The sequence below is a fragment of the Electrophorus electricus genome, chromosome 15 (assembly GCF_041902795.1).
Source record: "Electrophorus electricus isolate QZ-2024a chromosome 15, ASM4190279v1, whole genome shotgun sequence".
Taxonomy (NCBI): Eukaryota; Metazoa; Chordata; class Actinopteri; order Gymnotiformes; family Gymnotidae; genus Electrophorus; species Electrophorus electricus.
Window position 1 is genome coordinate 9,719,276 of NC_137511.1, and position 13,225 is coordinate 9,732,500.

Consider the following 13,225-nt stretch of genomic DNA (forward strand, 5'->3'; position numbering starts at 1 on the left):
ATATATATATATATATATATATATATATATATATTCGCTTGCAACTAAATTGCTAATAAGCATATGTTTAGGCGTGAAACACAATTTCTACAGGTGTGAAACTGTACTGCAAAGTATTGTGCAAGCTAGGTGATACTACCTGTTTAACTTTTGTGTTGCTTCTAATTTAAATGTATAAAGTATTCGTTTCAATTTAGTACATACGTTTAATTTAAACTGTTTCAGTGTTTACTTAAGGTTCAAGAGGGGAAGAAATAACTTTGAGTACAGTTTAAACTATTGATAATTCCTATTAATAATGTGAATGACCCCGCCACCCATCAGGATCAGGGGTTTATGTGCAGAATGAGGTCGAACCACGTGAGGTCCTATACTTACCAAGAAAACCTAATATTATCTGAGTTCATATCACAAATCGATTTACGTTAGGAAGTGACTTCATGGTATTAACGCATTCCATACCTGTGTAACCTTTACATGGATGAAATGTCAGATCAAGATACTGATACAGCGTCATCACTGAAGTGCTTCTGCGCGATCTTCGATTTGAGCGAATTGGACGGAGCGAGTAATACGAGCCCGTATAAATAGAGCGCTGCTCAGAAAACCAGCCAGAAGATTCAACCAACAGGTGAAGCTACCGCCACGAAAGCCATAGCTAGAAAACGTCAGTTCGGTTTATATAAAGTTGTTTTATTTAATACATACAGCCGATAACCTACGCACAGTAAATGGCTTACCAGAACCCTGCAGAAATTAACGGATTGTGCAACAGCAAAATTGTTACAGAGTACCTCTGCCGCAATGGCTTCAGCGCCTTATCAATCGAGCCGAAAAAAGTTCAGCACAAAAAGGAAATGTCTCGAAAAGAGGCAGAGGACGAAACGCGCTTAACAGATTTAGAGGCTGCGTACACGACAGTACTTCGAGGTTTGGGCGAGGACACCGACCGACAGGGTCTACTCCGAACGCCACTGCGTGCTGCTAAAGCCATGCAGTTTCTTACAAAGGGGTACCACGAAACAGTATCCGGTAAGTACTTTCTGCAGCACTTTAAGTGGTCTGTGTTTCAGTTTAGCAATGATTAATGATTTCACGTTAAGGGAGCAAATTAACAGGCACCAAACTTCTTGTTACGCGCATTTTGCGTGTGGGTGCACTGCGTGCAGCGTGCGCGCTTTAGAAAGGCATAACGGTTAAGCACCAATTATTCTTCAGGTCTTTGTTGTCCTTTGCGTTTATGTGACTTGCGGAACCCTTCAAGAGAACTAACATTTAATTGATTTTTACCGTTGAGAATTTACAAGGAAAACAAATATGATATGCATGCAGGGTTCATAACAGCATGTTATTTATGTGGACCTTTTAAACTATGCCACACTGAACACAACTGCTGTAACTAAAGTAATGCGCCATTTGTGTCTGCAGATATCCTTAATGATGCCGTCTTTGATGAAGACCATGACGAACTGGTTATAGTGAAAGATATTGACATGTTCTCTCTTTGTGAACATCATCTAGTACCATTTTTTGGCAAGGTAAACATAAAAGCAAACAGATGAGTTTAGAAAAACTTTAAGCAAACTTTATTATTTTAGACTTTTAGATAGATCCAGAGAGAGAGAGAGAGAGAGAGAGAGAGAGAGAGAGAGAGAGAGAGAGAGAGAGAGAGAGAGAGAGAGAAGCGAGCACTGTTAAGTTCTTGAGTGAGTGACTGAGAGGAAAGACAAGACCTCATTGGGCAGATTTGATCAAACAGCACACTTATATATGTTCTCTTGTCCTCAGGTTCACATAGGATATCTTCCAAATAAAAAAGTGGTTGGGATTAGTAAACTTGCCAGGTGAGTGTACGCACACACACACACACACACACACACACACACACACACACACACACACACACACACACCATACCATACCAGTCCATATTGGTAACAAATGTCCTCGATGTCACATTAGAGTGAAAGCAAATGAGCGCTGTGTTATCGATGCACCACTGAGTGCTTCTGTTATCATTGCCTGTTGACGTAAGGCTTAGTCTTAAAGCCTAGCACTGCATCATGCCCTTCTGAAAACTGCCCAGCCAGCTCAGTTCTGGCACTGAGGAAATCCCCCTCAGCCTCATCCACTCTCCATTAGCCACTGGAAACGCAACAGAGCCTACACCACTCTCACCTCATTTAGTATTAAGTTCTTTTGTGCTTTTCACTGGTACTATACAGCCAGTCCATATGAACAAGCAACAAGCACTCAGCTCTAGACTTGTGGTCTCCATTATTCATTTTATCATGTTAATTTCTTACATTAATATAAATCCATATATTATAGAGGCCCTAAACCCTTGTCTATAAGGGATTAAATACTCTTCTATAGTATACTTTGAAGGGTTAAAAACAATAATACAATAATGATCATTAAATATTTACGCGTGCAGGTGGAAAGAGATACAAATAACTTAGAAACAAAAATTACTACAAGAAGTTAAATAAGGAATTAAATGGGTCAATATAACCCCTAAAAATATATTGATCATAGGGTTAGTAATTACTACAGGCTAATTCTCTGTAGTGCTCCTATATCTTACATGGGAGTACTAGAGCAAGGTGCTACCTACAACAAGGTTATGGAGTTGATTCCCAAGGTGTAAACAGAATTGTACTGATAAAGAAGCAGGTTGCTCTGGATAAGAACATCTTTTAAAGGCTGTAACTGTAATTTAGTCTGTATAGTGCACAGGAATTATCCAAGCACAGCAAAGAAGAACTTTGTTATGCTTAATGTTATGTTATAGTTAATAATACAGTTGGTGAATCTGTGGCACATACTGAATCTCCTAATCCAATATTGTTGCTCTGCAGGATTGCAGAAATGTATAGTCGCAGACTTCAAGGTAATCTTCACTGTAAATAAAGTTACTGTATCTTCATGTTTAGTCAGTATGTCTAAGTCATGGATAACATGCTTTTAACGTGTTGCTTTCTCTATGATATCTTAATGATTTCATTGATATTATTTCTATTTTAGTACAAGAGCGCCTGACAAAGCAAATTGCTATGGCAATCTCTGACGCCTTGCAGCCAGCAGGAGTAGGAGTAGTAATTGAGGCAGCGTGAGTATCTATTTCCTTGCCACACACATAAAAAATATAATTGCTTAAAAACACATTATTTAACTCTCTCCACGACGTTTCTGTCTTTACTTCATCACTACCTTTTACCTTCAGTTACAGTGTCAGTATACAAATATTGTTTTCACATTTTCAACTGGATGCCCTGTTTATTTGTTGCAGTCACATGTGCATGGTCATGCGTGGAGTCCAGAAGATGAACAGTTGCACTGTGACCAGTGTGATGTTGGGTGTATTCAGGGAAGACCCAAAGACCAAGGAGGAGTTCATGGCACTGGTCAAGAATTCATAGTGTGCCACTGCTTTGTCACTTGAGTCCCCTGTACTCTGAAAAACACTTCAGAAGAGCAAGTTACAATAAGTTACAAGTTACAATAATCAATAAGTTTTAAATTTGTTATGGTGCTATCAGATTTTTACTGAGCCAGAGCTCTAGAGCTGTCCACCAGCTAGTTGCATTTTGAGCATAGTTTACTGCCTACAGCTGAACCTCAGGGACATCTACTTACTGTTATTAATGCACATACCACTCTAACCAGTCTTACTGCTGACTATTACTGGTCAAATATCACCTCAGTCATTAGTACAGATTCATAGAAAGAGCTTGCAAAGTCCTATTTGGTTGACTAATATTTATTTTTACTGTTTAATAGTTTTATAGTCTAATACAATGCAATCTGCAAAAAAATATAATCATAGTTGCCTTAAAGGCTGACAAATTAACTATTATCACTCTAATATAAGCTTAACAAAGTAATTTTGCTCTCGACTCCAATATCATTAATTGTTTTTAATAATGCAAATTTCCTGTATAATTTATATCTTTGTGGCTTTTGTAAACGTACAAAGGACCAGCGTAATTAGAGACTGATAATTGGTGCATGAGTGTGAACCATTTTGAAGCAATATAAGGGTTCATGTACATTATTTTTAGGCCTATGACACCAGCATCTGAATAAAGAACCCTGAAGTCCACTTTCAACTCAATGCCCTTTTACAATAAATGGACAAGACTTAATGAATTGGTGCATAATGCATTTGGTAGTACATGCCAAATATAATGTTCAGGGTCATATTTTTTCCTCTACACTAATTTGTAGCACATAATGCTTTTTGGTTTAAATTGGTTGGATTCATGTAAAACCAGCCACTGTATCCCATTAAGTACAGTATAGGTAGCAGATATAGCAGTTTTTCTTCTGTAATGTTATTCTGACACTAAAATTACAATCTTATAATTGTATACTACTCTGTTACAACCATGTAGTATATGTTAAATCAATCAGTGTGATATTTCAAATAATTTGCCTTTCATATTTTATTGTCATATGTGAAAGAATTTACTTTACTTGGTTTTCTCTCCCATTTTATTTTGGCTAAAAATAAATATTTACAGGAATCAAATTATAAGAAACACATAAGAATACATAAGTTAAAATAAGTAATGATAAAAAAGATGAATTATCAATATAAATACTGGTATTATACAATAAACAGTCTAGAATTAAACATAATCCTCTTTAATTTTATATACCCGTTACAGTGTCATTTAGACCAGGGAAAAATACAATGTACAGTGAGCCATGAACATTTTGCAAATGGATGATATTTAAAATGTCAGAATTGAGACCTTAGGCTGAACATGTCACAACAGATATTAACAATGAAGACTTGCTACTAAAAGGTTCTTTGTAGTTACTGAGATTATAGGTTTGTTTCAGAAAGACAGAGTAGAGTGGTTTTAAATCGTATTAACAAATGAACTAAAAAGGTGGATGTTTTATTTAATATACTCATAATTTGTTTGGAAAAGATGGAGGGGAAACAAGCACTCTCACTAGTTCCCTTGAAAAAAGGCATCAAATTTTATACAAACAGTACAAGCCTATATATTGTTTAAGTTACCTATCATCAAAATATTTTCAGCATGGATATAGTTATCAGCTACTGTATCACTGTGCTGAACTGCAACACAAATGACAGCATTGGTGAGCACAGCACTAAACTCCACTATATTAACCAGCTGAATGCAAGTTTTAGTTAAAGACAGCAAATCACTTTCATGCATCCATTCCCAGACTCAGCCAACAAGAGATCAATCACACTGAAGTCTGCTTGTAATTCTTTGTATCAAGAACCTTCTTTCCACACATAGCACAGATCCCTGGCAAAATGTAAAACACAAGAAAAACACTATTCAGTATGCAGAATGTAATGCAAATTTGCAAAATTAAAATCAAAATGTGATTACAAAATCAAAGCTACCAACCAAGAAACACTAAGCACTACTGAAATACGTTTTAACTTAGCTTACCTTTCTTGTAAGCACATCCCTGGCAGTAGTGTGATCCAGACTGGTGAACAGAACTTTTGCATATTCTGCATGTAGCAAAACCTGACTTTCCATAGGGATCAAACCTGGTACAAACAATGCAATGTGTACATTTCAGTATTATGATCAATTGAACAACATAAGCAAGGTAGCAAAGTTCATTTCATTTACAGAATATTGCATTAACATACCTGCCCTTTTTAGATGTCAGCATTTTATTTTCATTGAGTTTCCGGCCACCACTCTCTGTAAAGCACATCAATTACATGGTAAGATTTCTTAGAACTGACTAATTTTTGCATTGTCAAAATCTGGTGTCTTTTTTTTTTTTGGGGGGGGGGGGGGAAATCACACAGTAGACCTGTAGCACATCTACTGCATATGGATAAAATGTTATGACACACACACACACACACACACACACACACACACACACACACACACACACACACACACACAATTCTTTATACATAGGACCTGTTGTATTTCTTGCCCCATCTTTCCAAGTATCAGGAGTGATAACTCGTCCAAGTTTCTTCTCACCTGGGGAGGGGAACATTCAAAACTGCAGTCAAAAACTATGAAAGAACACTGAAAGCTTACAAATGTGAAGCATTTGTGTTTCTGACATTTCATAACAGGCTTCTGAATCTACAACAAGCTACTGCTTAATACCCAAAATGGTCTGATTCCATTTCTGTTAACATGCCCCTGTTTGGACTAACAGTAACATATCATACTTGCACAGGAAAAGCTAAACGTTGTATGTTTTAAAATATAACCTAAAATATAGGCAAGACTGAAATTTTAGCTTTATTAGGGCCTACTTGACAGACACTAATATTCACCTTCAACTTGTTTATAAATATGATATCATAATATGATCATTGTAAGAATAAAATTCTTACTGTTTGTATAAAATCATTGTTAGTCTAGAATATAGATCATGTTAGATGATCAGGCATGGACTGTCCATGCTCCCCTAATCTGATGATTCAGAACTCTGTTCTCTCTGTATAACTACCTGCCCTCTCTGACTTCATACTGTACTTCATGTCATAAAATAATATTTCCTTAGTACCAGTAGAACTTAAGACAACCGGTAGCAGTTGGCTAATCTCCAGATGTTCCCAACCAGATCTAATCCTCATCACACCTTTGACCTTCTCACACACGCACACCTTGCTTTCCGCTCTCCGAATCACTTCTCTTTCCCTCACCAGCTCCTCAGCCCTACAAATACATTCCCTCTGCTAGGAAACTATAGCTTCTCTGACTACTATTGACTGTGGTCTATTGATTTGGGCCTGCTCTCTGAGCTCGTAGAGAGAACAGACTACATAAAGGGGGACTGCTGCACTTCATGTGAACAACAAACTAAGGACTCTTACAGGCATTCTTTAGCTCTGGCTCAGAACCACAGTTGTTAATACTACTAGGTACTCAGCTAGGTACTCAGTAGCCAACCAGATTAGTCTTCTTCAAAAATAGATCATGAAGATGATGCTACGCAACAGCGACACACTTTCAAGTACAAAATTGTACTTGTTTAGTTAGCTAGCTAGTTTAGCTAACTGATAGAAAGAACGAGCAATTCAGTTAGTTAGCTAGGTTAGCTAACTAGCTAACCAAGTAGCTGTTGCTAGCCAACTGCCTCTGCTGGCCTTTTAAACGAATCCGTTGCCTGCTATATTTCCACCTGGCTAACGCTAGCTAATGCGCTAGCTAGTTAAGATACACAGCAGGGTAACGTACATGTAACGCCATTATAACCCAATATCTAACTAACAAATAATTAAATTGATTCAAAGTCAAACAAACATTTATATTCGTCGTCGAATAAAACATCAATTACATACTCACATTTCTCACAAACCATTGTTGTGTATCTCTTAAAATAGTAGTTGTAAATAACCTGTTATGGCTGTGAAGCTAGAAAATACGACTGATGAAAACGTAGCGTTTAAAGTAAAAGTCCCACCAAAATACAGAGAACGACGCTTTTTTGATCAGGCTTTATTCCCGAATTTAACTCTGCAATAGCTTGCGTGAAGTATTTATTTTATATTGTCTCTATTAAGATGCAAGGCATCTTTCCCCTATTTTATAAATAGCAGATACATTCAATAATTCACATTATAGGGGCAGAAACAAGTTATGATGTATCTATCATAGCTAACAAACATGATGTTTATTATATTTTTAGAGGTAAAAAAGAGTCTAATCAGAATCAAACGTAAAAACATTAATTTCACAGGTCTTCACTTGCAGTAACGCCAATGTGTTTTATTTTGGTTTATGCTGTCACTGTCACTTCCTGATACCCTGAACTAATGGACGTCGAGATTAAAGTTAGCTAAAATAGGTTAGCTATGCTCCATGCTTATATTGCTTGTGTATTGTTATATGATAATGGAGTTTAATATTTAGTTTTTTGTTGTTGCTGTTTTATTGTTTTTTTTTCTTTCGATCCACTAGACAACTGCATCAGGTAGGTACAACAACAAATGCACTGTTGTGTAAACCAGAAGCTAGGTAAAATCGCTATTGTTAGCTGTCAGACTTTGCTTCTCAAATAGAGGCCGTTATCTAGCTACAAATTTCGTTTGTGTGCAGTGGTTAGCTTTATCGGTTATATGTGAATTTTTTTTTATTATTATTTCTAATGCTCGATGTGTTTTTTGCTATTTGAATATTAGTATTTTAATGTAGCCAGCAAACTAGCTAAATACCTTTCAAGATTTCAATAAACAAAATAAAATCAGTGCTACAATTCCCATAATTCTAATTTTGAGTGCATGGCAGAATCTTCATTTATTAAGTAATCAATTTAATGTCTTTTAATAGAAACACTAAAACGAGAAAAGCCGAGATCATGTGGGACGTGGAGATCAGAGGCATGACATCAGCTCATGCCATTATTGCTGCTTCTATCTTCATGGCAACGGTCATACCGGTTGTTCTTGTTGATAACTTCTCTGTGTATGGGACTCACTTGGTCTGGCTTTATTCTGTTGCTTGCTCTGTTGCTGTCGTTAACATAGCTGTGTTTTGGCTTCTTGGTATTAGTCCACCAACAAAGAAGAACACGTTAAACTATAAGGTACAGATGGTCATCTTAAAAGAAGACAGAAAACTTTTATTTGATTTTGTATGAAACAAATAATTCATGTGAAGCATTTCTCTTGTTTGTTTGCCAGTTATCTAGACTTATCAGATCCTGTGTATACTTTGTGCTATCATGTCTCTTCTTCCACGCTGTGGTTGTCCTGTATGGAGCACCTCTGATAGAGTGAGTATTATGTGTAAATAAGACTTTTTAGCATGTACTAAGGGATGAATTTTCTGGCAGATGATCACAACTGCTGTTTAAATGAATAGTGACTGAAAGTTTGGGTCAGATCAAGTCAAAATATTTTTGCGCTTCTGTGACCAAACTATATATCAGATGCTGATGTTTCACTGTTCAGGTCAGCTCTGGAGACATTTTCCTTGGCTGTTCTGCTTTCCACTCTCACCACACTGAGGTGTCTGTGTATCCTGGGGCCAAACGTGCAGGCTTGGATTCGGGTCTTCAGTAGAGACGGGTGGGTGCTGATTATTATGACTGTTACATTGCAGGTTAAATTCTGAAATTATTCACCTGAATTTAATTAACTGTTCAACATTTTTCCATTAGCAAATAGTGTGAGATAGAGAGAGAGAGTAGTAGTAGCGCTCTTTATAGCGCTGTGCCACTAGGTGGCGATCTTGAACCATGGTCAAGAAGGGGACTTAACAGTAATCCAATACGTCACCTTAGTTTAAAACCTAGTTTACCTTGACTGGTTTGTAATTTTGAGATTTGGAAAAAAGTATTTTATTAGTAACTCTCACTTGCTCTGAACTGATGAGGATATGCAGTGTTTATACAGATGTGTTATCTGTGAGTACTGTCTTCCATAATCCAAATCCTACCCACATTGGATTTATTACAGTATTCCCAGTGGCTTTTGTGCTTGTAAAAGATTGCAATGACCTTTCCCCCCTCCATCTGTATTTAGTGCTTGGGTGAACAACAGATGCATGAATGCACATTTTAAAATGTGTCATTTCTAAACACGTAAGTTGTTTATAGTATTGAGTAAAAAATACAAGTGTGTTGCAGAGCGATGTCCGTGTGGGACACTTCTCTTCAGATCACTAGCAGCTGCAGCATAGTTGGGGCCTGGTTTGGAGCTTTCCCCATTCCCCTTGACTGGGACAGACCCTGGCAGGTCAGTAATGAAGGACACTATAAACACTCAGATTACTGACATTACAGGTTAGGTTATTTCAGGAGCAATGGACATTACATACCTATATGTTGGGCTAATGTGCCTCCTAAGCTAAAAGCATGGATTGTCAATAGACAATACATAATTGAAGTATAATTTACTCCAATGCTGTGTCTAGAGACAGCGTAAATGGATTAGATTGTGGTTATATATGCTAAACTGATGGAGTGATTAATAGTATGGAAAATATAAGTAATGTTAATTGTGCTGAGTGCTTCACAGTATGGAAAATGCAATGTTTTTCAGAGTTTTGCTGTTGCATAATATGAAGCTTTAGTTCCATGTCATTGGTCTATGGATGTGCCTCATGTATAGAGGAAGGAAACCTTAGAAAGAAGAAACCTAGCAAAGAAATATTGTGAGAGGTGGTTTCCACCATGTTTGCTTCAAGTAACATGGGCATAGCAACCTTCAAAATTGTCTGAACCAAGATATTTCTATATACTGCACCTTATGCAAGTCCATACCTCATGCTGCTTTTGACCCATTTTGTAGATGGTGTCTGTATCTGTATTTCATGTATTCTCTCTGTGTACAAAAGGCTTTGTTTTTACCTTGTCCACTGGTTCTGCCACTTAGTCTGAGCGTCCTTGTGTAAGCACGTCTCCATAACCATCCCTTAATTCCTGCAAATTACCCGATTCCAGAATTCATTCTCAAATGCCCATTGAAGTACAAAATTCCAAACTGCCGAGTTCATAGGCCAGGTAAAATGGCTGTTTATCATCTTTTTGTGTATAATTTTGTCCTGTTCAAAATGTAGTATATCAATATCATCACTAAAATTTCAGGGTGATTTAGCCATGGTGTATAATGCATAATCCCAGTAGTGAAAATGGAGAAACCACAGTTGGCAGTAGCAAACAAACTGCAAAATGCCATTGGACACCTTTGAATTTATGGTAGCCAGAGGAGGTTTTTGTTAGGAAGGAACTAGCAATCATTAAAAAGTTCTAAATGAAAAAGTTCTGAAAGCACAGAAGGAGTGCACTGTGGTTTGATTTATTTCTGTATGGCACAGAGACATGGATCAGAGAAGGGGCTGGTCTTTGCCACAGTGCCCTCAAAGTTACACACTCAAGTCTCCAGTGAGCCTTCTCAAATGCACAGCAAATGTCTAGACTAAGGCACGAATAGGGGACTAACAGACACACAGAGTGGAAGTGTGTGCTCAGGCTGGAACAGAGCAGGTCGTCATTAGAGTGAATTAGGTGGGGGATCTTTTGTGGAGTGGTGGAGAGCCTCGTGACTTATGTCACCACTGTACTCAGCCCTATGACACCCTGCTGTAATGGAGCCCATATCACCACTACATCTCAGAGAGAATTGAAAAATCAATCTTGCTGATGGTTTTGATTTTGGGTTACATGGTAAATGTAGAGTGTTTTAGAGAGCAGAAAGCTTCCATCCTCTAAAGAGGGAGTAAGGGGAAAGAGCACTGGGGAGAATGCAAAGGCTCAAATAGGCTTTCCTTTACATGAAATCTGGTGCCATGTCGCATGCTGAACACCAGACTAATATCAAATGATTAAAATGCAGAATTCTGGCTAAATAGTTTTTTTTCCCTTAGTATAGAATGCAAGTTTCACATTAATGGTAAAGATATGAAAAAAAAGAGATAATCCTAACCAGGATCCAAAAAGAACAGGTCAGAACATTTTTCCCTTCTCATGAAAAGGTTGCCTTTTTGTAGACAACTCTGTGAGAACAATGTTATTTAATTGCCAGACCAAAAGGGATTAGTAGTGCTCACATTAAGGCCACAGACGGTCACGGACCTAAGCAATGATTTTGGTCATCAGCAATGATGTGAGGAAATTCCTCATACCACCACCAGTCGTTTTGCTTCTCTGACACAAAAAGGCCCAGTATGTGTTTTTTTTCTTCACATTCAGAGGTCAAAGTGGAAGTAAAAGAGTAGCCAGCCTTTCTGAAAACCAACTTTATATTCAGTAATGATCATTTTGAGGCAAGTCATCCAACAAAATGTACATAAGTATTAATGTTCACTGAGCTTAAAAAGTTGTTGCAACTATTTAATAAAATAATCTGCACAATTTGCTAAACTTCACTTATATTCCCACTTGTAACAGACTAGGCGTTTATTCCATAATATCCATAAAGGTTTTTTTATTTCTTACAAATTAAGAAAAAAGCTGCAAAAAAACCACTCCAATCACCATTTGCCCATGTGCATGTAGCATGCAACCAGCTAATTCCTAAAGTCTGAATTTTTTGTTTCCTTAATAAAGTTTGTAAATGCAACATAAATTGGAGCTGAGCCAAAAGGCAAGGCCTCAGAAATGCACACAACAATAAAAAAAAGCAGGTTAAAGCTTTAAGTACAAATATTGACAATTGGAACAGCACAGTGATCTTGCTCATTGCAGCCATTATTTATGCTACTGCAGTACAGAGATAGGGCAGATTGGTAGTTGTTGATTTCATATTCCTGTGGCTCCTCCCTATAGGTGTGGCCCATTTCCTGTTCCCTGGGGGCAACTGGAGGTTTTTTGACAGGGCTCCTGGCTGCCCCACTCTGGATACGGTGGCATCGCAAGCAGCTTACCTATAAGCTCAAGTGAAGAACAGGAACTAAGGGCTAAGGGCTGTGATAGTCGACAAACGCATCTGCACCAGTTCACGTTTTATATCCTTGCCCCGAATCCTCTGTCAAATTCAGCAAAAGAAATGTCTGTTTTCCAAAGGTGTTAAGTTATTTGCCCCTTGTATACTTGCAGTGCAGTGTACATTAGATCATTCCTCTTATCTTTCTCGTAAATAAGGGATTGAAAAGTCAGTAGTGACCAGAGGAATTTTGTGAAAGACAAGCATTTTGCAAGCCCAAGTTGCAAGATGTGGGTTCCCTTTTTGGAGCCAAATAAAAGTTTTACTTCTGCAAATGTCTGCCGTATTTGTGCTGTCAGGATTTTTTCTCACCACATGCCTACAGAAGCAGACAAAAACATAGTCAAATTGTTCTGTTATTGGAACTGTTCCAACATGTCATGCTTTGCCTTTCCATGTAAACCTTCCATTTTCTGTGCTTCTGTGTTTTGAGGATCAGTGTCATTTGTTGTTACGTGTTCTTGTAGGTAAATTGTTGCTGCTGGTTGCTGCCTCTTCAGTTGTTGCATTTCACTGCCTCCCACAGCTTATGCCAGAGTGAGTCTCATTTTGCTCATGTTTTCTGAACAGTGAAACAGTGATTTTTGTACCAGTATATCTCCTTCCCTACTTCAGAATGTGTTGTCATCTGCATATGAACAGTTGGAGCTCTTGTCAGTTGGTCTTCAAGTGCCCCTTCCTCCATCGATGGGGTATGTATTTGAGCTTTCTTGCTCCAAGTCACCCCTGAACGGCTTGCTGCAGGTGGCTTCACGTCAGCAGACAGCAGTTGATGCAACGTGGACCGAGGCGTCTCTTTAGCACACCTTTCTTGGGAGC

General features: G+C 37.9%; 4 protein-coding genes across 6 annotated transcripts in view; 2 read left to right on the plus strand and 2 right to left on the minus strand.

Moving 5' to 3' along the window:
• Window positions 1–631: 631 nt before the first annotated feature.
• On the plus strand, window positions 632–4,339 carry gch2 (GTP cyclohydrolase 2). The gene is made up of 6 exons (XM_027002697.2): window positions 632–1,032; window positions 1,429–1,538; window positions 1,789–1,844; window positions 2,862–2,893; window positions 3,028–3,112; window positions 3,293–4,339. Exons 1-6 carry the CDS (start codon window positions 732–734, stop codon window positions 3,420–3,422), a joined length of 714 nt encoding a protein of 237 aa, XP_026858498.1. The 5' UTR covers window positions 632–731; the 3' UTR covers window positions 3,423–4,339.
• Window positions 4,340–4,634: 295 nt separating this feature from the next.
• On the minus strand, window positions 4,635–7,431 carry cript (cysteine-rich PDZ-binding protein). The gene is made up of 5 exons (XM_027002668.3): window positions 7,326–7,431; window positions 5,940–6,005; window positions 5,654–5,708; window positions 5,445–5,548; window positions 4,635–5,294 (listed from the first exon to the last, which is right to left on the minus strand). Exons 1-5 carry the CDS (start codon window positions 7,339–7,341, stop codon window positions 5,230–5,232), a joined length of 306 nt encoding a protein of 101 aa, XP_026858469.2. The 5' UTR covers window positions 7,342–7,431; the 3' UTR covers window positions 4,635–5,229.
• Window positions 7,432–7,765: 334 nt separating this feature from the next.
• Window positions 7,766–12,685, plus strand: pigf (phosphatidylinositol glycan anchor biosynthesis, class F). Its single transcript, XM_027002637.3, has 6 exons — window positions 7,766–7,953; window positions 8,310–8,565; window positions 8,663–8,754; window positions 8,933–9,049; window positions 9,610–9,718; window positions 12,250–12,685. The coding sequence occupies exons 2-6, from the start codon at window positions 8,338–8,340 to the stop codon at window positions 12,361–12,363; spliced, it is 660 nt and encodes a 219-aa protein (XP_026858438.1). The 5' UTR covers window positions 7,766–7,953; window positions 8,310–8,337; the 3' UTR covers window positions 12,364–12,685.
• The window catches only part of rhoq (ras homolog family member Q), an 11,837-nt gene continuing 10,317 nt past the window's right edge, over window positions 11,706–13,225 (minus strand). The window contains exon 5 of one of the 3 annotated variants that reach the window (XM_027002639.3): window positions 11,706–13,225. This exon is cut by the window's right edge and continues 87 nt beyond it. In XM_027002639.3, the coding sequence (XP_026858440.1) occupies window positions 13,157–13,225 (69 nt within the window). In that variant the 3' untranslated portion in view covers window positions 11,706–13,156. The other 2 variants (XR_014117155.1, XM_081697355.1) reach the window with 2 other exon arrangements.